The sequence below is a fragment of the Halichoerus grypus genome, chromosome 7 (genome assembly GCF_964656455.1).
Source record: "Halichoerus grypus chromosome 7, mHalGry1.hap1.1, whole genome shotgun sequence".
NCBI classification, from domain to species: Eukaryota; Metazoa; Chordata; class Mammalia; order Carnivora; family Phocidae; genus Halichoerus; species Halichoerus grypus.
The window spans coordinates 16,327,929-16,352,733 of record NC_135718.1 but is presented as its reverse complement, the minus strand read 5'-3'; the positions used below and the strand labels follow the sequence as shown (position 1 = coordinate 16,352,733).

At 39.2% G+C, this 24,805-nt stretch overlaps 1 protein-coding gene across 1 annotated transcript in view; it reads left to right on the top strand.

Moving 5' to 3' along the window:
* The window catches only part of TDRD1 (tudor domain containing 1), a 51,744-nt gene extending 32,148 nt beyond the window's left edge, over nucleotides 1-19,596 (top strand). Inside the window, exons 12-26 of the mRNA XM_078076907.1 lie at nucleotides 945-1,031; nucleotides 2,940-3,107; nucleotides 3,234-3,341; nucleotides 4,207-4,377; nucleotides 5,963-6,205; nucleotides 6,588-6,725; nucleotides 8,053-8,163; nucleotides 9,151-9,321; nucleotides 11,191-11,466; nucleotides 12,265-12,384; nucleotides 13,482-13,598; nucleotides 17,284-17,451; nucleotides 18,233-18,460; nucleotides 19,069-19,115; nucleotides 19,198-19,596. Coding sequence (XP_077933033.1) covers nucleotides 945-1,031; nucleotides 2,940-3,107; nucleotides 3,234-3,341; nucleotides 4,207-4,377; nucleotides 5,963-6,205; nucleotides 6,588-6,725; nucleotides 8,053-8,163; nucleotides 9,151-9,321; nucleotides 11,191-11,466; nucleotides 12,265-12,384; nucleotides 13,482-13,598; nucleotides 17,284-17,451; nucleotides 18,233-18,460; nucleotides 19,069-19,115; nucleotides 19,198-19,290 — 2,246 coding nt within the window. The 3' untranslated portion in view covers nucleotides 19,291-19,596. The remainder of the gene's footprint in view (nucleotides 1-944; nucleotides 1,032-2,939; nucleotides 3,108-3,233; nucleotides 3,342-4,206; nucleotides 4,378-5,962; nucleotides 6,206-6,587; nucleotides 6,726-8,052; nucleotides 8,164-9,150; nucleotides 9,322-11,190; nucleotides 11,467-12,264; nucleotides 12,385-13,481; nucleotides 13,599-17,283; nucleotides 17,452-18,232; nucleotides 18,461-19,068; nucleotides 19,116-19,197) is intronic.
* The last annotated feature ends 5,209 nt before the right edge of the window (nucleotides 19,597-24,805 follow it).

Below are 24,805 nucleotides of genomic sequence, written 5' to 3'. Positions count from 1 at the left end.
TTCAGGGTGTGATGAAAGTATGGCTTTAACCCTGCGCTTGTAGTTGGCAGTCTTTCAGAGACCCGGCATGGGGTCATGGAGCTGGTGGCTTCAAGGCTAGATGCAGACTTACTGTGGGGATGACTGTGTTAGCCTTTTGATATGGCCATTATGATCACCATTCCTGATTTCTACTCATTTATGGAGAAAAATTCAAGAATTTCCTTATGAAATTGTCCATGCTTTCACCACGAGTGCTTTTTCCTTGAAGACTCTTTACAGAACTGCGTTTGGTTAGTATTGAGACTGTAAGTGACTAGTATTTAAGTGTGGAGATGGAAACCTTTGTGTTTGAAAAGTGACTTCTGACCGTGTGCTAATAATTGCATCTCAGTTTCCAAGGTATCACTCTTCTACTTTTAGAGACCCGGTATCTGTTGGTGACTTGGTAGAAAATTCAGTTAAATCTTTTGTGAAATTAAATATAAAATCTATCTTCTTTCTTTGCTGTGTATGTTTCGTATTATGACTCAGGCTTCTGGATGGTATTTCAAGGAATTTGAAGTTTATGTCGTGCTGGCTACCCCTTGTTTCAGCCATACTTTTATGTCTGGGAAAAAGTAGTCTTAGCTTAACACTAAATTTTTTTTCTCATAAATGGTGGCCATACTAAGCATGCAAGTGAGGTGGCAACTAAACCTTTAATGTTATCCAGAATTTTGAGGTGAAATATTTTTATAAAATTTTCTGCCACATGACAATGGGAATTTTGTCTCCATTTTCAAGGCTGGGCATTAGTAAACTGTATTTTGCACACAAACTGAGCTGGTAAGAAATAGGCCAGTGTATTAATAACTATAATCTCTAGAACACATGGTTGTGATTCATTTGTTTCATGTTTATACCTTTCTTCTAATACTTGGTATAATATCTCAGTGGGGATACATTTTCTTAATCATTTTTAGGAAAACTCTTAGATGATGTGCTCATAGAAATGGGATATGGCTTGAAACCCAAGGGACAAAATTCTAAGAAGCAAAGTGCAGATCCAAGTGAGTATACAGATTAATACTGAACAGTATAGTGACTCTAGGTACTGAAGAATATCTTCTCTACTAAACACACAAAGGCAGACCTGTCACACCGTTGCATTTAATGGAAATGATAGGCATTCTTTAACCTTTATGGAAGAAAGATACTTTTTTTTTCATGTAGTAGTACATTGTCTAATCTTAGTCTTCCCTGCCTGTCTTCCGTCTTAACCCCTGACATGATGATCATCAGAAATCTCTAAAGTACTTAATATGACACTTTGAGTTAAAGGGTTTTTTTTTTTTTTTTAAAGATTATTTATTTATTTATTTGACAGAGAGAGACACAGCGAGAGAGGGAACACAAGCAGGGGGAGAGGGAGAAGCAGGCCTCCTGCCAAGCAGGGAGCCTGATGCGGGGCTTGATCCCAGGACCCTGGGATCATGACCTGAGCCGAAGGCAGACGCTTAATGACTGAGCCACCCAGGCACCCCGAGTTGAAGGGTTTTTAGTTAACATTTCCTTAGTTTAATTTTCCCTCTATGTGGTTTTTCCATGTAGTATAACAAGAGAAGCAAGAAGTTTTGCTACCAGCATTTGTCTCATTGCCTAGTTTTATGTGTTGTTTGTTGCCGTGTTTTCTTCTTTCCTTTGTTCCTTTACCGGTTACTTTGGATGCAGACATACTTCATTGTCTCTTGCTCATTCATCTAGAGGTGATTGCCAGGCTAATGGTGCTGTGGTTAGGTGCATCCTTCCGTATAAACAAGGTTGACTCATCTTTAAATCTACCTTATCCTTACCTCCTGTCCTTTGCCTTGTCTGATTGGTTGCCAAGTCTTCATTGGTTCTTCTTCCTGAATATCCTTTGTATGACTTTTTTATTTTTTAAAATCCTTTTTTTCCTTACTATTTTCTAGTTCAGGAATCCTTACCAGTTGCGGATTATTGCAACAACTGTCTCTGACTTTACCTTTTGTCTGCTGTCTGTATTCTTACAGTACTGCATGCACGATATCCTCAAAACATGAATTTTGGTATGACCGCTCTGACAAAAAGTTTTTAGTAATTCTTTGCCATCTAGAGGAGAAAACCGAACACTTAACTGGTCTAATAGGAGTCATGGTTGAAACCATAACTGCTGGTGGTATCTTAGGGAGAGTGTGGAGTCGGGGGAAAAAAGGGGAGCTAAACCTGGGGCCTACATGGGGCGCCTGGGTGGCTCAGTCGTTAAGCGTCTGCCTTCGGCTCAGGTCATGGTCCCAGGGTCCTGGGATCGAGCCCCACATCGGGCTCCCTGCTCCGCGGGAAGCCTGCTTCTCCCTCTCCCACTCCCCCTGCTTGTGTTCCCTCTCTCGCTGTGTCTCTCACTCTGTCAAAATAAATAAATAAAATCTTTAAAAAAAAAAAAAACCTGGGGCCTACAACATCGAGTGAGAAGCCATGATGGGAGAGGTGGATAGAGAATAGGGACAAAGTTGCCAGAGCAACAGGAGGGTGAATGCTTTTAGGAGGAAGTTATCAGTAATAATAGCAAGTGTTGCAGAGGTATCCAGTGGAAGGAACGAAAGTCTTCTGGGCAGTATTTGCTTCACTGAGGGTCTGTGGAGGTGCCTTCATGGAGGGTATTCTGTGGTCAGTGCAGACACACAGAGAAGAGATGATAAAATGGTATGAGAGAGGAAGTGCACGCAAACTGCCTTGGGAGCACCTGGACGGGCACCTAACCTGGGTTAGGAGAGAAGTCTTTTCAAGGTGACACTACACTGAGCAAGAAATAACCAGGTTGCTGGGGGATTGGGAGTGTGTTCTGGGAAGGAAGAATAACATGTGTTAAGGCCTAGAGGTGTTGAGCATGATTGGGCCTGAAAAGCTGCAAAAGTAGATTAATGAAACAAAATGCCTTGGTTTTTCTGTTTTTTGTCAAGATGATCTTGAGGATGTTGGAAAAATGACAGCTGAAAACAGAGTTGTTGTGGATAGAAGTGATTTAATCCCGAAAGTGTTAACTTTGAATGTAGGCGATGAGTTTTGTGGTGTGGTTGCCCACATTCAGACTCCAGAAGACTTCTTTTGTCAACAGCTGCAAAGCGGACGTAAGTATATTTTCTTGATTTGTGCTGTCAGGATAACCTATGTACTTCAAGAGACTCAACATGTGAAAAAGAAGATGATGTGTAGATTTGTATTTCTGGTGTTTAAGATGTGATCTGTATCTACAGATAAGCTCGCTGAACTTCAGGCATCTCTTAGCGAGTACTGTGGTCAAGTGCCTCCACGCTCAGATTTTTATCCAACAATTGGTGATATCTGTTGTGCGCAATTCTCAGGTGAGGGAAGAGTATTACTGATTTTTTTTTTTACTTACAATGAAGTAAAAATAAATGAAACAATCTTCAGTTTGCACTGGATGGCTGCATTTGAAGTTTGACAATTAAAGCACACCAATCATTTAAATATGTACAGTTAAACTGAATCCAAGTGTGCAAGGGAAGAGGGCCTGTGAATCCTGGAGGAGTTGGTAAAGGAAGTTTCTGTTGTTTTATCAGCCCTTTAGTTTTGGGGACTGGTGCAGATAATGTTGACCTCAGGATGTGAATGTGGAATCTTCCAGGATCCTGTCTTCACCAGTTTTCCTGGGAATAGCAAGAGGGCCTGGAAGCACGGAGCCATCATGGCACAGCTGTGATAACTGGCTTCGGTTCTTCCCTGCTGGAGGGAAACAAGTCAGTGGCCTCACAGAAGGGGAGATGCAAGTGAGCCTCCAGTGAACAGATTGCTTGGTCGGTGGGGTCTGGTTGACCCTCACTGCCAGGTATTCTAAAATTAGCCCTGCTTGATGCTTAGCAAATTGTTCCTGTTTGATCAAGGCGTCATTGTGGATTCGTTCACAAGACCCAGACACATGCTCTGTCCTAATGAGTTAACTGTCTGTGGGGGAGACAAAGCCTGTTGTAAGTCATGACCACCCAGGGCATGAGTGGTCTAGTAAGGTGTGCATAAAGGGGAGATTCTAGGAGTCGAAGGCTTCTGAGCAGCAGAAGTAGCAATGCTGACTAAGCGTACGTTGTTCAATAAAGCCTGATATTCTATTAAAGTAAAACCTACAGATGAGCATCTCTGAATTTGGGAGGGAAAGTTTTTGTGTATATCTGCACTGGAAAATCATTTGAGACGGATCTCTCCTTCTTTCAGACGATGGTCAGTGGTACCGTGCCTCTGTTTTAGCTTATGCTTCTGAACAGTCTGTACTGGTCGGATATGTAGATTATGGAAACTTTGAAATCCTTAGTTTGACAAGACTCTGTCCCATAACTCCAAAGTTGCTGGAATTGCCAATGCAAGCTATAAAGTGTGTGCTGGCAGGTATGAAATGTTCGTGGTCCCCGTATTCTTAAAATACTAAAACCTAAAGTAAGAGCATTAGAATTGAAATTAATTAAACTACCCAGAAGATAAAAGAATGTGTTTGGATATAACTTCTCTTAATTCAAAAATAATCCTTAATAGAACAGTTCAAATACACAGGACTACTTTGCTATCTCTAATAAAATAAAATTTAATGTGCCTGTGGTTATGAAATTGAGTATTAATTTTGCTATTTATAGTCTGTATTATTGATAAATATCATAGAGGCTGATTCTTTACACAAAGTAGGGCAAAACCTCCTTGTAAAAACAGTATGTTAGAACATATGCTTAGAAATTACTGTATATAAAATTTATCCCACCAGGAGCTAGGGCTTCTTTCCATGTTAATAAACTGGCCTCTTAGCCTTCATTCACATATACTGGTATCCTATTCACATGAACTGGTATCCTATTATCAGAAGGATATTTCCAGGTTTTTGCTACTAGCTGTGTTCTTTTTTTTTTTTTTTGAAATATTTTATTTCAGACAGTGCATGAGCGGAGGGGAGGGGCAGAGGGAGAAGCAGACTCCCCACTGAGCAGGGAGCCTGACCTGGGGCTTGATCTCAGGACCCTGAGATCGTGACCTGAGCCGGAGGCAGTCGCTTAACCCACTGAGCCACCCAGGTGCCCCATAGCAATGTTCTTTTAACTACATTTTGCAACCTATCCAAGATCATTTCCTTAGGATAGCCTGCAAAATATAGTTAGTTGTACTACAAAATTCCTCAGGTGAAATGGAGGTGTCTGTGGGTATGTTTCTTTTCATGTTTGTGATATATGTTATGATTTTTCTCCAGAAAGGGTAGAACTAGTTTACACACCTACCAGAAAGATAGCGGGGGAGCCCATTCCTTCACACATTGGTACACCAAATAGATACCTCTGTATTAGTTCATATTGGTCAATTTTGATAAGTTTTAAACTAAATCATTTCAATTACTTTATTACCATGAGACTGAACATTTTTTTCATAAGTTACTTGCTCTTATGAAAAGACTAGGCATAACCTTGGGTTGTTGATTTGCAAGTGCCTTTGCAGTTTAAGTGCCGCTGATGTTTTTTATGTCATTGTAAGGGACCAGTATTTCTTTCTGGATTGTTTGATGATACTTTTGTTTATGGCTTTCTTAACTTACTGAGATATAATTTACATACCATAAAATTCTCAGTCTCAGTTCAGTGATTCTTAATAAATTTACTGAGTTGTATAGATATCACCCTGATGAGGTTTCTTATCCCCATCAGTAATCCTAGCTCCCCAGGCAATCACTAATCTGTCTTCAAGATTTTCTTTTCTGGACATTTCATATCAATGGAATTATTGTTTGTATACATAGAAGTAGAGCAGTTTTCTATAGGTTTTTGCTTTGTAATTTTGCCTTCATTTTAATGATTAGAAAATCCTTCTGCTCAGGTGGAACTTTTTGGTTCTGGTATTTGTCAGGTTCCTTAAATTTAACTTTGTGGAAATTAGGAGCTGAATTTCTAAATGCTTTTATAAGAAGTATTTTAATATTCTTTTAAAAATTCTTTGATAGGAGTAAAGCCATCATTAGGAATTTGGACTCCAGAAGCTATTTGTCTGATGAAAAAAATTGTGCAGAACAAAATGATCACGGTGAAAGTGGCAGACAAGCTGGAAAACAGCTCCCTGGTGGAGCTTGTAGATGAATCTGTGACACCTCACCTCAGTATTGCTCAGGCGCTCAAAGACGCTGGATTTGCCATCCGGGAGACTGGGGTGCTGGCCGAGAAGCCCAGTGTTATGAAAGAAGCCAGCGGTGAGTAAGCTCTCTGCTCGATAATGTCCATGCTGGAATCTAGATGGCTTTGTGTGGGTTCTCATGCTCTCAAAAAGAGTGGATGTTGAGTGTCTTCTGTCTTTCTGAATCAAGCATTCATTTAAATACATTATGAGTGTGTTGGAAAACTGAAAAACAAAACCTATGGGTCACTGGCAGCTGAAGGGATCAATCAGAAATGTGAATGTGAAATTCAGTGAAGTAGTTTCGGCTAACTGTAATACAAATTAACTTTCTTGTAAAGTCACTAAAAGTCCCTGGAAATACAGTTCTTCAAAAGCAGATTCCTCACCAGCCCTACCTCCCCTCCCCACTTTGACCATTTATTTTGCAAAAGTTCATTTTTTTTTTTTTTTCACAGTTCCCTTGGGTATAGAAGCAAAACTAAGTCCATTGGAGTGGACATGGGTTGAACTTGCTGTTGACCAAACAGTAGATGTTGTGGTCTGTATGATGTACAGTCCTGGTGAATTTTATTGCCATGTGCTTCAAGAGGATGGTAAGTGGACTCTTCTCATTTATTTCTCTTATAAATACATTGGTGTGGTAATAACTGAAGAAGAGTTTATTGAATAATAAAAGTACTGTCTTTCCAAGAAGGGCCAAGTGAATATTTCTACTTATAAGAAAGATTTGGTTATACTTAATTGCATTTTATTCCATTTTAAGCCATTATTTCTAGTTTAAAAAAAAAAGTTTGTGAGATTTGTCATCCCTCCTTTCAGAATCATCTAGTAGATTGACCACTATTTCATATAGCATAAAATTAAAAATTTTTAAAGTTTTTATTTCCATAGGTGATTACACAAGCGTATGTACAAAATCCAAAAGTTAAAAAGAACGTATAGTGGGAAGTAAGTTTCCCTTTCTCAATTTTCTAAATCTTTTCAGAATAAATAATAAATATCTTTTCTATGAATATGCTTGTATGTATGTATCCTTGTTTGTGTAGGCATAAATGGTAAAATATTATAAATGATTTTTGTACTTTCCACTATGTCTTATCCACTATGTCTAAGTTCACATAGTCTTTTCTTTTTCTTTTTTTTAAAGATTTATTTATTTATTTTGAGAAAGAGAGCATGCAGGGGGTGGGGGGCAGAAGGAGGAGAAGAGGGAGAGAAGCAGACTCCCCGCTGAACGGGGAGCCAGATGTGGGGCTCCATCTCAGGACCCTAAGATCGTGACCTGAGCCGAAATCAAGAGTTGGACACTTAACTAACTGAGCCAGCCAGGCGCCCCTCAGCATTTTAAAGCTCTCCATGGTTTGTATCTTTCCCAGCACATGGCTATTGTGTTCTTCAGTGGTTTACCTTCCCTGCTTTGCCAAACTGGTCCTGCCAAATAAGTTTTGGCTGTTTAATTCTGTACTTTGCCTCAGAGCCATTTCTTCCTTCTGGAGTACCCTCTCTTTGTCTGTACTCTTTCTCTATAAAAGCTTTAGTACACACAGCTCACCTCTCTGCGTTTCCTTAGCAGACATCTTTGCATCCTCTTAGTGTTTATGTGTCCTCCTTCTGGACAGCTTGTATGTCACTTTCTGTACGGGCTTGTACACAGTTTCCTTATCCCTGTGCAAAGCTCATGCTCTGGTATGCTGATGACAGTGCCATAGTAGGGGATTACTAAGAGCATTAACTAATAACGACTTATTTTCCCAATTAACTTTTTAATAAGGAAAAGAGAAAAGCATCTGGTGTGTACTTAATAGTTGCTTGGGAATATACCTGAGATTGCATGATCAGAACATTTCCCAACTTTAGAGGAAGATCTGTATTCTGCATGCTTCTAAAATATTGAATGCTGTATGTGTATTCTGTTTTCAGCTTTAAAGAAACTCAATGATTTGAACAAGTCATTAGCAGAATATTGCCAGCAGAAGGTGCCCAGTGATTTTAAGGCCGAAATAGGGCGACCATGTTGTGCTTCTTTTGCAGGTAAGTTGCAGTTGATAGAATCATGACTTCATTGATAGAGACTTTTGTTTCCTGACATTCAGCCCTTATTTTTTTAATGTGTATTTTCTTCCTGATGTTTAAGCAAACATTTCTCACAATCAAGACTAAATGAATGCTTAAAGTATCATGTTTTCTCTTCTCTTTGTAGCAAGGAACCTCCAAATGAAACTTTCTTACTTCAACTTTGTTAAAATTTGTTAAATGCTTTTCTTTCCAGAATTTCTGATATTAAAGTAAATTAGATATTGGGAAACCTGGGGACGCCTGGGTGGCTCAGTTGGTTAAGCGACTGCCTTCGGCTCAGGTCATGATCCTGGAGTCCCAGGATCGAGTCCCGCATCAGGCTCCCTGCTCGGCAGGGAGTCTGCTTCTCCCTCTGACCCTCCTCCCTCTCATGCTCTCTGTCTCTCATTCTCTCTCTCTCAAATAAATAAATAAATCTTTAAAAAAAAAAAAAAAAAAAAGATATTGGGAAACCTGTTCACTGCAGGTTCATGGTTTTTTCTGGTCACCCCGTGCATGTTTAGTTTGAAAGTATATTTTATGAAACACCTTAATTTCATTGCATGTGTTTTTCTATTTGCTCTTTACATTATTTTACTAATACCAAGTAAAACAATTTGTCCTTAGAGTATCGTAAGATTTCCACATTGACAGATATGTTCAAGGTTATGAAGTCTTCCCTTCACTTTCACATTTTGTGTATTGGATACATGATGAATGGAATCTTTAATTTACATCTGATGTCAAAATGTGCTATAAAAATTCTGGATGTATTCTAAAAAATGGATTTTGAGAATTCTGGGGATTTCTGAATGAAAAATTAAAGGCATCATCTAAAAGAAAGAGAGCAAATTTATTTAGTTACTTTAGACAAAGAATTTTTTTTTTTTTGGAAGATGAAAATTTCAAATGTTAAGAGGGGAAATAATGTTCCATGTTTTACAAACTCTGTGTTAATTATAGGTGATGGTAATTGGTATCGTGCTTTAGTCAAGGAAATCTTATTGGATGGAAACATTAAAGTCCATTTTGTGGATTATGGGAACATGGAAGAAGTTACTGCAGATGAACTCCAAATGATCCCATCCAAATTTTTAAAACTTCCATTTCAAGGAATACGGTGCTGGTTAGTAGGTATGGTGCAGAATAAGAAACTTTCTCAACTGTCTTCTAATACTTAGGGTATACGTACTTTTAAATATTAACATCTATAATTTTAACGTGAACTAGAAGATCCTGCTTCATATTATACAATTTAGAAACGTACTTTTGAAGATACGGGCCGAAATGTTCAGTGTTGATGTTAAAGTAGGGAAGCAGCTGCTTTTCTGTGCTCGAGATGGGAGTGAAAACCAGTGTGAAGGCGTTTTGCAGGATTTCTTAAGAGCTTCAAATATTCCTACCTTTTATCTCAGCATTTTTACTCGTAATAATTTATCCTAAAGAAATGATCTTGGAATTTCACAGTTTACCTACAAGGAAATTCTGTACTGCTGTTAATAATAGCAAAACCACCTAAATAGCCAATTACAGAGGATTGGTTAAATGATGATCCATATAATTGACAGTAGTAGTACCTATTTCAGTTGGTTGTTGTGAGGATTAAATGAATTCTTAGAAACAGAATTTTTCTGACATGCAGAGTTCGATTTAAGTGTTTCCTCTTACCACACAGTCATTAAAGTGATGTTAACCATGGGTTATTGATATGAAGAATTGTTTATGAGGTACAAAAAATTGTGATTACAAGGACAGGCTCTGGAACCAACTCTGCTACCTACTGTGAGAATCTTAGGCAAATGATTCAAACTCTCTGGTGCTTCTGTTTCTTCATCTGGAAAATAATAGTATCTTCTTCAAAGAGTCATTAAGAATAAAAGGGATGAAAAATATAAAGCACTTAACACTCCCTGGCATATATCTATAAGAGCTATTATTATTGAAAAGTTTCTTTATAAAAGAAACTCATATGTGCATGTGGGTCTTTCCATATGCACATGAAAATTATGGGAGGTTGGATACCAAAATGTTAATAGTGCTCATGTCTGGCAGCATAGATGCTCTTTATTTTTCCTTTTGCAGGTTTTCTTTCTACTTACTACACTAAGTATGTTTCAGATTATTTTTAATTACCATGTTTTATGTCCATGCTTCTTAAAATGTGGCCCCCAGGGTGCCTGGGTGGCTCAGTTTGTTACGCAACTGCCTTCGGCTCAGGTCATGATCCCAGGGTCCTGGGATCGAGTCCCACATCAGGCTCCCTGCTCTACGGGGAGCCTGCTTCTCCCTCTCCCTCTGTCTGCCACTCTCCCTGCTTGTGCATTCTCTCTCTCTCTCTCTGTCAAATAAGTAAATAAAATCTTTGAAAGAAAAAATGTGGCCCCCAGACAAGCAACATCAACTTAAGAAATTATTCAAACTGCAGATTCTTAGTCCCCAACCAAGATCTGCTAAATTGGAAATTCTAGTGTGTGGCCCTGAAATCTGTTTTAATGAGCCCTCCAGGTAATTGAGATGCACACTCAAGTTTGAGTTCTTCTAAAAATAAGGGTATAAGCCAGAGTTATCAGAAAAATAATTTTTGGTTAAGTAGTTTAAAATAAGATTTTAAAATCACCATTAGAAAACTGTCCACAGAAGTGAAGGTGTATGGTTGAGATCTTCTATCAGCATAATTAGTAACTCATCATCTTATATATAACAGAACACAGTAGTGGCTTCTAACCCTATTTTTGCCTATTGGAAAAATGCCAGGTAAAGATATATTAGTGGGGAAAATAAGGAAAATTTCCGAGGCTCCAAAACCCTAGTAGTATGTATACAAATGTGTTATCTGTGACTCAGGCATAGAAGATGTAGAAATGTAATTGAACATTGCAAAAAAAAGATACTCAAAATCACTGACCCAAATGGAACACTTGACAAGGACCAGTCCCAGATACTGTTGAGGCAAAAATCCAGCTTGGGCACAGAATTCTTTTTAATGCTATTCTTATTTGCCAGATATACAGCCTAGAAACAAACACTGGACTGAAGAAGCCATAGCAAGATTTCAGATGTGCGTTGCAGGGATAAAACTCCAAGCCCGAGTGGTTGAAATCACTGGACAGGGAGTGGGAATCGAGCTCACTGATCTCTCCACTTCTTACCCCAGAATAATTAGTGATGTTCTGATTGATGAACATCTGGTTTTAAAAACTAGTTCGCCACATAAAGACTTGACGAATAACAGACCCGTTAGTAAACGTGATCTTCAAGTTGATGTCCTGGGGCTTCAAGGTAATGTGTTTAAACCATTGATTTGTTATTTAAATTTGTGTTATCCTTTGCTTTTATAGGCTATGAAATTTTTCTAGCCAAATGATGCAGTTTTTCTGTAGGAAAACATGCTTTGTGGAAATAGGTTAATAACAGGTTGCTAAAATTAGTATTTATTGGGGGTGCCTGGGGGGAGCTGTTGGTTAAGCGTCCAACTCTTGGTTTCAGCTCGGGTGGTGAGAGACCTTAGGTTGGTGAGAGACCTTAGGTTGGTGAGAGACCTCAGGGTGGTGAGAGACCTCAGGGTGGTGAGATTGAACTCTGCTTCCGGCTCCTGGCTCAGTGTGGAGTCTGCTTCTGATTCTTTGTCTCCATCTCCTCCTCTGCCCTCCACTCCCCCACTCATGCAAACTCTCTCTCTCATAAATAAATCTTTAAAAAAAAAAAATTTATTGAAACGTGGTTTTATTAAACACTGTACTCATTTTTATTGTAGTTATTTATTAGGTAGTCTTGCATCGTACAGTTATGTATCCCCTAAAGAGTGAATCAGTTATAAGGTTTATATTAAATATACTATGGAATTGGAAATATATTACAGAAATAATACATGAGTGCAGCAGGTCAAAGATTCTCATTCTAGATTGGCCTTTTTGGTAACACAGAATCCCTCAAACTGAATAGATTGTTTTGTGAAAATACAGATTTTCATTTTAGGAATTTGTGAATGTTGATTCAGTTGATAAATAAATTGAATAAGCTGGGAGAGAATAACAACTTTGATCTGTTTTATACAAGATCTGTTTTGTATGTTTTCAGCCATCTCTTTAGCTGAGCAGTGGAGGACGACAGAATTGCCAGTTAATAAAACTGTACAAGCAACCATATTAGAAATCGTAAACCCACACTTGTTTTATGCTCTACCAAATGAGATGCCAGGTAAGAAACCAAAATTTGAGACTTATTTATGCTTATCTTTTTAACTGTATAATGAAAGCGCTTATCTGAACTCTTTAGGAAGTGAGAGAGAAGGGGGGAGGCTGGTGATTTTTGTTTTATTCAATGTTTTAAGGAAGAACTGGCCATCATAACACTTCAGGCATATTTAGTTATACAAACACAAATGTGAACATGAAGGGAAATGCCCTGCATTTAGCACCTACCCAACCCAGTCTAATCTCTGGCTTTTTATAAGAAAATAGTTTCCTTAATTGCTGTATAATTTCTTTTTAAAAATAGATACTACCACAAAAAATAGATACTATCTATATTGAATTGCATTTACAAAGCTAACCATCTACACCTTTTAAGAAAATTTGTTACATTGAAAAAGTACTTTATAAATCAGTCTATAATACTATAGCTTAGAAACTTAGAGAAATGTTTTATACTGGGCCTAATCCTGAAGAAAAGTAGCATATAAATGTTTTCTTGTTTCATGGAAGTTTATAATTAAGAAATCTCTTCAGTATATTTGAGTTTATCCTTTAGTGTCAGAAGGAGAGTTAGTGCAAGTTGGGTGATGGCTATTCAAAATAATTGCAGGTACTTGAAGGTTGAGAAAGTGAACCTTTGTTTCAAATTGTAAGACCACAAATTGTGGTGATACCAACAAGTGCTCTTAAATCTATCTCCAGTATTACAAATCATCATCTTTAATCTGTGTAGTGGAAAGCAGGGACTTAGGGTTATTGAATCCTGGTGAATTAGAAGTACTTTGTTTTATCTCATTAACTATAACACACTTCCTGAAAAGTATACCGAAAAATCGTGAAAGTACGACTTAATAAGTTTCTGTAGTGTGAACACACTAGTATAACCACCCTGATCTAGAAATTAGCTTTCCAGAAGCTTCCATCTTACTCCTTCCCAGTATTAGATCCCTTTTGTACAAGGTAACCACTAGTGGTTTTATGTATTCTTAAAATATAAATGTAAACAGGTTTTTTTGAGTGATTCTATTTGACATTGTTTTTGTATACTGTCTAAACAGCATTGAAAATTTCTTCACAAAAGATTGCTTTTTTATGTTTCAGAAGATCAGGAAAGATTGTGTATATTGACAGCTGAATTGTTAGAATATTGCAATACTCAGAAAAGCCGAGTGTCTTACAGACCCAAAATTGGAGATGCGTGCTGTGCCAAATACACCAGTAAGGTTCTTTTAAGTAAAATATTAAAGGGGAAATGTTTTGTTCTCTTTTACATGAAATCTTGTGTATTCTGTTATATTAGGTGCACACTTCATTTTGTTAAAGAAATTAAAAGCAAGGTTGTAGGTTTAATTCATGTGCTGGGGTCATCCAGCTTTTCTGTTTTATAACCATAGATTATATTTAGGTAAGGATATAGGTAGATAACTACAAATCTGTCAGTACTTTGAGATAGTCAGCTCTAGAAACTCTACTGTATATGGTTGACCAATAACATTTATATACGGAAGAGTTGCAAATAATTTGTAGAACTTTATGAATGTACTAAAAAAGGAATAAATGCCTTAAAAAGACTTGTTGAATCAGGTACACTTACCAATTGTCCTGTTGTTTAATATTTCATGTTAACAAATTTCTTTTTGTAATAACAACACTTGGAGTGAATATTCTTGGGCAGAAATTTGGGGAATTCCTGAGTCAAAGGATATAAAATTGTTTTGTAAGTTCCGGAAGCATATTGCTCTGTAGGCATCTTAAAGAAATGTCCGTATGTGCCAAAAGTTTGTGAGTGGGCCAATTTCATCTTCCTCTTGCCAGCAACGGATTTAAAATGCTTTCGGTCTGTTGCCCACATAGAGTTCATTTAAAAAAATTTTTAATTTAAATTTAGATTTACGGTTAAATGTATTATGTTTAGTTTTGCTCTTCTTTTGGATGATAACGGGATCTACACTTTCCCTCCCTTTCTTCCTGATAGAAATATGTCACAATTTTTGGTTAGATAAGTATTTTCTGTTACTTTCTTGGAATTGCATAAACACTATTCACAGCCTAGCCACATAGTACACTATAACATTGTTGTGTTCTGTATACTTTCTCTGATTATCTCCAGTTCTCTGCATTGGTGCAGATTCTCCCAGTGAAACCTCATGTACTTTATCAGCTTTTGTTCTATTACCAGCGCTTGCTGCCTTCTGACCTTCTAGCCAGACTGCTTGTCCTCTAGACGTGAACCATCACCCTGGACGTTTCCCTTCATCATCTTACTGGGGTTGTTTCAACACTACTCCCTCATGTTTCACAGATTTCCCTCCCATCCCACCATGTTTTCTCAGTTTCTCCCTCTCTCATCTCACCTTGTTTCCTGAAATCCTTACTTTGGATTTATTCTAAAATTTGGGTATATCCCATCCTCCAGAAGCTGAGAAAAGGTATGTGTAAGATAAATTTTCTGTTATCTCCCTATGTTCTCCCATGTTTGAAAAAGTCTTTATTCTACCTTAATAGTTAATGGATAGCTTGCCTAGATATAGAATTCTAGATTGGAAATCATCTTTCCCTTAAAATTTTGAAGGTACTGCTTTTTAAAAAAATTTTTATTAAGTAATCTCTACATCCAGCATGGGGTTCAAGGTCATAACCCCGAGATCAAGAGTCTCAAGCTTCACCAACTGAGCCAGCCAGGTGCCCTGCTTTTATGGTTTCTTAAAGCTGTTGATGTTGCTGGTCAAAAGAGAGGTCCTTTAGATTCTCCAAACTTTGTACGTATTTATTCCCCCTCTCTGGAATTTATAGTAATCTCTTCATTCCATGTTTTGAAATTCATGATGGGACTTGGCATTAGTTTTTACCATTGTGTTGGGCACTTTTAATGGGTGGGCCCTTAAGTCTAGGAATTGATGAGCTTTGGTTTTGAGAAAGTTTTCTGAAATTTTTTTATTCCCTTCTTTCATTTTCTGTTCTGTTAGAAATTCCAAATATTCTTTTTTTTTTTTCCCTAAAGATTTTGTTTATTTATTTGACAGAGAGCACAAGTAGGCAGAGCAGCAGATAGAGGGACAGGGAGAAGCAGATTCCCTGCTGAGCAGGGAACCTGATGCGGGGCTCGATCTCAGGACCCTGAGATCATGACCTGAGCTGAAGGCAGCCGCTTAACCGACTGACCCACCCAGGCGCCCCAATTCTTTTTTTTAAAGATTTATTTATTTAGGGGCACCTGGGTGGCTCAGTCGTTAAGTGTCTTAAATCACTGGACAGAGCAGTGTCTTAAAAATGATTTATGTATTTTGAAGAGAGAGCGGGGGGAGGGGGAAGGGCAAGGGGGAGAGGGTGAGAAAGAATCTCAGGCAGACTACCCCCTGAGCACAGAGACCCACACTGGGCTCGATCTCAAGACACTGAGATGATGACCTGAGTTAAAAATCGAGTCGGACGCTCAACTGACTGAGCCACCCAGGTGCCCCAGGAACTCCAAATATTCTAATGTTGGACTTGAAACTCTTCTGCTAAGTTTCCTCTTTTCTCTTTCACCTTTTTTGCTTATTTTTTCAGGAGAGTTCCTCTGTTTTATCTTCCAGTTTATTGAGTGTTTCACTTCTGATACCACATCTCTAGTTTCAATAGCTTTTTTGTTTGTCTTTTCAAGTGTCTTTAATACTGACTTGCTCTTTTTTTAAAAAGATCTTATTTATTTATTTGACAGAGAGAGATAGGGAGAGCAGGAACACAAGCAGGGGGAGTGGGAGAGGGAGAAGCAGGCTTCCCGCCGAGCAGGGAGCCTGATGCGGGGCTCGATCCCAGGACCCTGGGATCATGACCCAAGCCGAAGGCAGATGCTTAACAACTGAGCCACCCAGGCGCCCCAATACTGACTTGCTCTTATTTCAAGGATGGAAATCAATTTGTCTGGGGGTGTTAATATCCTTCTTCTAATTGTCCCTGTCTTCTCCCTGTTTCTTTGAGTTCCTGTTTGGTTTGGTCTTCTCTGCCATGTTGGAAGCTTTCTTCATATGCCTGCTGATCCTTTGCTGCTCACTTCGATGGGGCACTTAGAAGTTAATTGGAAGCTGTTTTGTGGGCAGAGCTTGTGCACTGGTGGCCTCTACTATTGGGTGATGGGGCCCTGCCATTTCCCTGGGGACTCCTGCTGTTGGTATCTTGAAGTGCATTTGCCTTGGGATGGTGGTCTCCTGCTTGGTGTGCACAGGTCCCCCAACAGTGTTCTCGGTAAACTTCCTCTGCGCTGCCTCATGTTCCTGAGTCCGGTAGTCTACCTGGTTTATCCTCTCCGGAGAAGAAACCTCTAGTCTTCTGCCCTTGAGCAGGAGCAGATGCCTTGAAATGGGGAGGGCATTCTAAGTTTTATTAAAACACGTGAACATAAAACTGATCATCCTCTTTAGCAACTTTAAAAATAAGTATTACCTATAAATGTGTTTGTAAACTAAAGTCTATTCAGTTGTCTTGGGAAATAAGTTTGCTTTCTTTACCCAGTCCTCATTTTCAGCTCCATTCTTACTACTACTTTGGAATGCATTAATTATTAGGGCTTGGGGATTTAAGATGCCAGGGAAGATGTTGCTTTGCTTTCCCATAGCCAGCTTTGGTTGAGCTCTGCTAAATCATTTCCATTCCTGCCATCTGCTTTCCAGCTTCCAATATTATACTGTCTTCTCTCTTGTCCTCTATCCTTGTGGTTTTGTGCCTTTTTCTTTTTAATCACGTAATTGTCTTTTTAGTAGGATCTAGAAGGAGTAGAGGTGATGCTTTTGTTTCATCTGGACTCTAACCAGAAATGTTGGCATGAATTTCTCACTGATGTAAATGTAACTGTGAATAACCATCTTAAGGGAGGGAGGGGGTCGTTGCATGTAACTTCTTACCTGAGATTGCATTATATTTTCAGGTGATGACTTCTGGTACCGTGCCATTGTTCTGGGGGCATCAGATGTTGATGTGAAAGTACTCTATGCAGACTATGGAAACATTGAAACTCTGCCTCTTTCCAGAGTGCAGCCAATTTCCACCAGCCACCTGGAGCTTCCTTTCCAAATTATTAAATGTTCCCTCGGAGGTAGGCAGTTAAGTCACTTTCCAATTGGGATATCTGTGTGGTTTTTTTTTTTTTCCTCCTCTGTTTTATAGCCCCATGTCTGAATCAGATGGGCATTTCAGAGTTTACAAAAAAAAATTCTTATCTTTCATCCCTTATTTCATTCTCACAAAGATTACATTGTTACCCACTGTTGTTTAGAGATTGTGTGTGGCCCCAGGCTGCATAGCTAAAAGTGGCAGGGCCGGGGGAACTGGGCCATCTGACCCTTACCTGAGGGTCTCTCCGCTCTGTCACGGCATTCTCTTGAGAGACCAGAGATGACACCATTTGGGACTACTTTTCTGTGAACTGTATCTGCACATGTTCAGCTCTTCAGCTGGTGTTTGAATAAAGCGAATGGGAATGCTAAAGTAGCTTTTTACCCTTACTCCTGATTTCATTACCTAGTGGTCCCAGCAGATGAGCGCTCACTCATTTCCTCGTAGTCTGCTTTGGTTTTGCCTCGGAGAAAGAGTTGGAAAATTTTGTTTGCTTCTCCCATTATAACAGACATATGTCCCTGGCAGCAGAGAATTGTCTTTTTTATGCCCTCTAGACCTAGATTAGTGCTTGACACATAATAGGGATCAGTGAATATCTATTGAGTGATTTTTTTTTAATGCAACAGCAATTGTATATCAAAGCATACCTAAGCCCAGCTAAAGTAAGTGAGACTTCCGCTTATTGTCTTTAGACGATATATGTAAATATTTATCTTTTTTAAAGGGACTCAAAGATTAATACTCAGTTGTTTTCCCAGGACTAATGGAATTGAATGGAAGCTGCTCTCAATTAGTAATAGAACTACTTAAAAATTTCATGTTGAATCAGAGTGTAATGCTTTCTGTAAAAGGAATTATCAAGAATGTCCATACAGTGTCGGTTGAGAAATGCTCTGAAAATGGTACTATCAATATAGCTGAAAAGCTGGTGACATATGGTCTGGCAAAAAACATCACATCTAAAAAGCAAAGTGCTTTAAGTACAGGTATTTTTTTCAAGTTTAATTAATGACAGATATAAGTGTAATTAAAAACAGATGTTATCAATGTAGGTGACCTGGTTTTTCCTTACTCTCTGTGGTCACGTTCCCTTTATCACCCCCCCCTTGCAAATCCAGTGGCAAGGTGCGACTCACATTGCCCCTGAGGGGACCCACTGGATAGAAGCAGACCTCCCAGGCCAGATTTTCCTTAGCTTAGGCTCAGCAGCATAGCTGATCACATTGGTGATAGCACTGATATTGAGAGCTTCAGAAATGTCTCGCATTCAGAATTATTTCCAACTTAATTTCGATCCTGACCAAAGGAGGAGAGGAGTTTGTATTTTTGAGATTGGACCTTATGGATATCTCATGAGATGATTATTTGGCAGGCCTACCCTTGGCCAAAGAGATATCCCATATATGATAGGCAAAAGACTTAAAACCTTGGAGATGGGGCCGTTAATTTGGTGAAACCCAGGGTGCAGTAGTAGAGAATATTAAAGCCCAAATGAGAAGTTAATCGATCAAGTCCTTTATAGTTAGAACCCATGCCTAATTTTTTTGTTAGTTATGGTGTGTATTCTCTAATGGCTTTTTGTATTTGCTTTTAGAAAGGACGTGCAGGATGAATTGCTGTTGCACAGCGTTACGGAAACAAGTGGGTAGAATTTCCTTGAAGTGAAAGTGTACTCCTTACATTTTTAGAAATTAAATAATACTATTTTTTTCTTCACCCATAGGTTGAAAAACACGAACAGATTCTTCTCTTCCTCTTAAACAATCCAACCAATCAAAATAAATTTATTGAAATGAAAAAATTGTTAAAAAGTTAAGTAAGTTAAATTTGATGTTTTCACCACTTCTGTAACCATCAGCAGGACATCTCTAGGCATGTTAGGGTAGAACTGATGATGTGTTCTTTATTTTGTGACCTGATGATCTGAGGTCTGGTTGTAATGTTTTTGCTGTCTTCCTAGATTTAATTTGATAATCTTACTTTGGCTCTGCTAATGGGACCAAGTCCAGGGGTGTTCAGGTTGCAACCACTCACCTTACTGTTGTTTGATTCTGAATGCTCCTGTTATTGATAACATGGAGGGACTTGTAAAAATTGTTGTGAAATAAAACTTTGCCTCAAATTCTTTGTGTCTAGATGTGAAATGAACTCACTTGTGCATAATGCTATAAAAATGTTTAGCACTTTTCTTTTTAAAAGATTTATTTATTAGAGAAAGAGTGCACAGAGGTGGGATGGGGAGGGAGAGGGGGAGAGAGAGATTCTTAAGCAGACTCCCCACTGAGCACAGAGCCTGATGGGGCTTGATCTTACAACCCTGAGATCATGACCTGAGCCAAAACCAAGAGTCGGATGCTACACCCAGGTTCCCCTGTTTAGCACCTTTTGTGAAGAGGTTCTAAAGGGCCAAGAATGAAAAATGGGCTGCCCTGATAGTGTATTTCATTTCCAAATAAAACCTCCTCTGCCTTGGCCGTGGTGATTCTAGTGCTTACAGACAATAATTCATGAGTTTTAAACAACACTTCCCCTGCTTTTTTACTGTCTGGGGTGCTTTGTTCCAAGATAGCCCTCAGAAATTACTTTGTGATTAGTAGCCAATTAGAATTTCTGATTAAAATTAAATTGTCCTTCCTGCCTTGTCTAATTGATATAATTCCAGCCAAAAGCAAGGGATCTTTTGATTTACTTCATCCGTGCACTCTTGTTGGCTGAAGCACAACCTGTCAGCCCACTTGCAAGTCCCGCTCTGGGCTGTACTGACCTCTGTGGGCAGGTAGCTCTCAGGTGGGGGGCCCTGCTGTGTGCGCGAGACGTCTTCTCCGTGGAGTGATGCACCGTTGTGTTGTTTCTTACTGAGAAAGTAAGAGGTCTAAGCTGAGTGTCATTAATGCTAGAGTAACAATTTTGAGACTCCCGATGTATTTGCTTTACAAGTTTTGTGTTATTTCTAATAAATGCTGACTTATGTTGCAGTTACAACCTTCAGCCCTTGTTAACACATTCAGTTCCAGTACTGACTGCTGTCTTGTGTAGTTGAGTTTAAAATCTTAAATTAAAAAAAAAAATTTAAAGGTAAGGTAAAATCTTCAATTTAATGACAATTTCATAGATTAAGGGACATGCAATGACATGAACTTCTGGAATTTAGTCCTAGCGCCAAATCATATTTTTTATTCGTGTCTTTTTCATAAGGCTTTTGAGAGTGCTAACACACGCAAGATGAAAGCTAGATTTTCTTTTGTTTCTACATAGATTGAAGACCTTGCTTTGAAAAAAAAACAAAACTTGATTTAAAGCATAGTAGTTGAACTGGCTTTTCCTTTACTGTGGGAATACATATTTTACCTACATTAGAATATAACAGAACACCTTATATATTAATTTAAAAGCATTTGAACATCTAGGCACATATTTATTCGTCACAATATCCCTGAAAAGAAAGCAGACCCCATTTCATAGATGAGGCTGAGACTCTGAGAGGTTGCACAGCTGCACAAGATCTCTCTCTCTAACACACCTCTCTAACACACCTCTCTAACACACCTCACACGCACACACACGCACACACGCGCACACACACACACACACGCACACACACACACCACCCACCCCGGTCTTAGACCCCAGGCTCCTCTCTGCTACAGTGTCCTTAGATCCGTTCCGGAGGGCATGGAGCCCCAAGGGGTTATATTAGAAAAAATTGCATGCATGGTTGCTTAAGCATACTTGCTTTATTTTGGTGAAAGTATAGTTGAATATTTACGCTCTTAAATTGTTCTTCCTAGATACAGAGAAAATATGTTTCAAATGGAAGTGTTTAGTCTCTCCTGGAGAAATTTGTTAATAACTGTAAAATTGCCCCACTAGGAGTGCTGTGGTGACGAGAACAGAAAACTGATAGCTGTGGCTCAGATGTGATAAATAAGTACTTCAACACACATGTTAAAATTGTCCATCTGAAGGGAGAGCGGCAGCTACGTTTTACATTCGTCGAGGGTAGTGCAAATGGCTGTAGCTAACACGCAGCGCTGGGGTGGGGGTGCATTCCTTGAATGTGTTACTTTGAGTTAAAAGTGATTGTTGGGTTTGCTTGCACTTAAGATAGAAATTAAGAAGCATAGTGATGGAGTTTGTGTATAAGGCGTAATGACAGTTGATTCTTCTCTTTCAGAAGCAGTCTCTCTCGGAGATGAACGCTTAGGAGGAAGGAGACTGGGACGGCTGGACTTACAGACAGCATCTTGTGTCTTTGTTGATTGGGAATGTTGTCTCCTGTGCCTCCATTTCTGTTTGCTTGCCGCTCTTCTGTTGGGTTGGGTAGTTTTATTTTTCCCTCTGAGTTCTTCCTTCCAAATAAGTCTTGCATGAAAGTTTCATACCACATTCATGGGGGATATTGGGAAGGGATACACAGGGGCTTTTGTATATATAAATTTTTAGGACTTAGAGGTACTGAAGAAAATATGGCTCCATGTTACTAGCAGATAAATCTAGTTGATAGATGTATAGGAGTTTTATTTTTTTGGATTTTTCTGTATGTTTGAAATACTTCATAATAAAATGTGCCCTGCTCTCGCTGTCTTCATCTGCCTCTTCCACTTAATAAATGTTCTTTGTCTTGTCGTTGCTTCAGTCCTGGCTCTTCTTTTCCTGTCCACTCTGAGCTCATCAGCTTCTTTCTCTCCATCCTAAATTGGATCTCTCTTCCTTTGGCCTTTGGGCACAGGGTCTGTCCTTGGTCTCTCCGCCACTCCAAGGGGAAGGAACTTTATTTTCTGCTCCTGCCATCCATACCCTTCCAAATCTGTAGCCACTTAGACGTTGTTGTTGTAGGTAGAATTTACATTTCCCAAAGTACAAATACAGTTAACAATGTAAGTTAAAAATTGAAGTTAGAGTATATATTTTTCTTGAAGTACATAAAGTAATTTTAGTTTCTCCTAAGCTCACATATGCAGAATTATGGACCAGCTGACTTTTCCTGCTAACCTGTAAATTTCTGTTTGGGAATTTTTCCATGATTTAAGTATCAGACTCTGATAAACCTAAGATGATGTCACCAACTCAAGAAATTAGACTTTTTTTTTTTTTTCTTTTACTGGTAATGTGTCAGCCAGATTAAATGGAATTTTTCCTCATGGAAAAAGTTGTTCAAACATTGATGTGCTTTTATTGGATGAAAATGTATGCTGCTCAAAATCCTTTCACTTTTTCAGCCTTGTGTTCTCATGGCCACTGTTTTGCTGACTTCCTTTTATCTGTACATACTAGGAAAACTGGATGTTTAGTTTGTACATTCTTAGTTTAATTGAAGCCACCATGAAAATGCAGATGAAAACTATGGAATCACAAAATTGGCCTTTTCATTGTGGAACATTAGAGAAGCAAGTCAAAGAACACATAAAATCTAAGTCACAGTTTCTCAGATTCCAAGGTTTTATATGCTACTGGAAATTTGAATACAAAGAGTTTACTATTACTTGGTGGTTCAGCTATTTATCTTGTTCCCCAAAATGCTATCTATAGCACTAGTTCCACAAGTAGAGATCTGGATTTTATATAATCATCTACTGGACCTACTTTAATTGGCATTATTAATTAACATGATTCAAGTATTTATTGACCTCTCTCTACTTGCCTGGGATCAAGGTAAGTGTGCTGTGTTTATTGTTCATTAGGGTCATGAATAATCTATCCCACCTGCTGGTTTTGGTGTTCAGTTTCCCTCAGTATATGTAGTTCAGTCAGATAAGTACAATATTGCTGAAGCTGTATAACCAAACAAATTATTCCTTGGCAGACGGAATGTAAATATTGAGATAAAGGTGTGTGTGGAGGTATATTCAGTCTGCCTTTTCTTCTGGTAGAATTCTTTTGCCTGGGGCAACTAGAGATGTAAAAGTCACAGAACTGTGAATGAGGGTCATTAATATGCTGAACTTGAGCTCTCCTGCTATATAGTAAGCACTCCAGAAAACCAGTAGGTGAGGATCCTTATCTGCAGGGCCCTAAACAGATTCCAGGAGAGGAATTAAGGGATCATGAGGCTTGCTACTGAGTGGCTGGCAGCCCCGAGCAGTAAACCATTAGTGTAACTGGTGGGCTCATCGCTGACACAGCTCCTGCTGGGGCTAGGCAAATCGATCCCTTCTTGGGCGGGCCGGAGAAGAGCCCCGAGGCTGCTCACCAGTGCACATGGTTCTGTAGCGGGTTGTGCACCCAAGCAGCCTTTACTCAGTACACAGGATTCTCAAGGATGGTTTTTGCTTTGTTTTTCCAGATGAAGGGAATTGGAGGGCAGCCTATGGTTCCACACATGCAGTTAAGAGTCCTAGGGTGATTTTGCCAGAATTAAATCGAGATTCAGTTACTGTTAAGACGACTGCATGTCTGCACAGGGCGGGAGTGGCAGAGGCTCACCCAAAGATCTGCTGACACATTTTCTGCTGCCCTGAATGTCGCTCAAGTTTCTACTTAGGCACTGCCGAACATCTTCCCTAGGAAGCCTCTCGAACCTCAGCTGTAGCTTTCAGATAACCTGAAATTGGTTTCATTGAAGACTTGAGCTGCCCAGCCTCAGCCATTTTCCTGCGCTTTCCTTTTTATCTTGAGACCCTGAGGTGATGCCTCTTGTAAGACCATGTAGTGATAAGCCTTCCAGGAAGTGAGGCTGACTGAGGCTTATAAGTCAGAAGCCCTTCTGCCCCCAAGGGTGTGCTCAGATTCCTCTCGAAATGCATTCAACAAACACAGTAAGGCGCAGTCATCCATGTGTGAAAACTGAAGATACAAAATTTGGAAGTATTGGCAATTTGAAGGAGGAGAGTGCTAATAGGTTTTGGCTGTTGATCGAATGATTGAATGACGTTACCCAAGCCCTTGCCTTTGGAGACATTCCACGTTTCCTTGATTCAGCCAGAAAGCATCACATTTCCCAAAAGCAAATCCAATAACCTTGTGTGTGATTCTTCTCACTGTCTTAGGGAGTGGGTTGTATGCTTTAACCTTTAGAGCAGTTGGTGCCTACCCCAAACCTAAGGGTCTCTAGCTTTGAGATGCAGTATTTCTGTTGCTCATGTGCCCCTGCCACAACTTTGTTCTGTCATCGCCTTGGCTCCATGGTTTTTGCTCTGGCTTAATGTGCTGCCTGTGGAGCACTTGAGAATCAGGCCCTTTTCCTCTTAGCTGGTTTCTTGGCTATTTTAATATGCAGTGTTTCCTGTTCTTTCACTTCTCAAGAGGGTTCTGGGAAGTCTACATTTGTAGCTCTATAACCTAGCCTCCTTTGGGTCTTTTCATACGTGTTCTACCTTGCTTTCATCATTTGG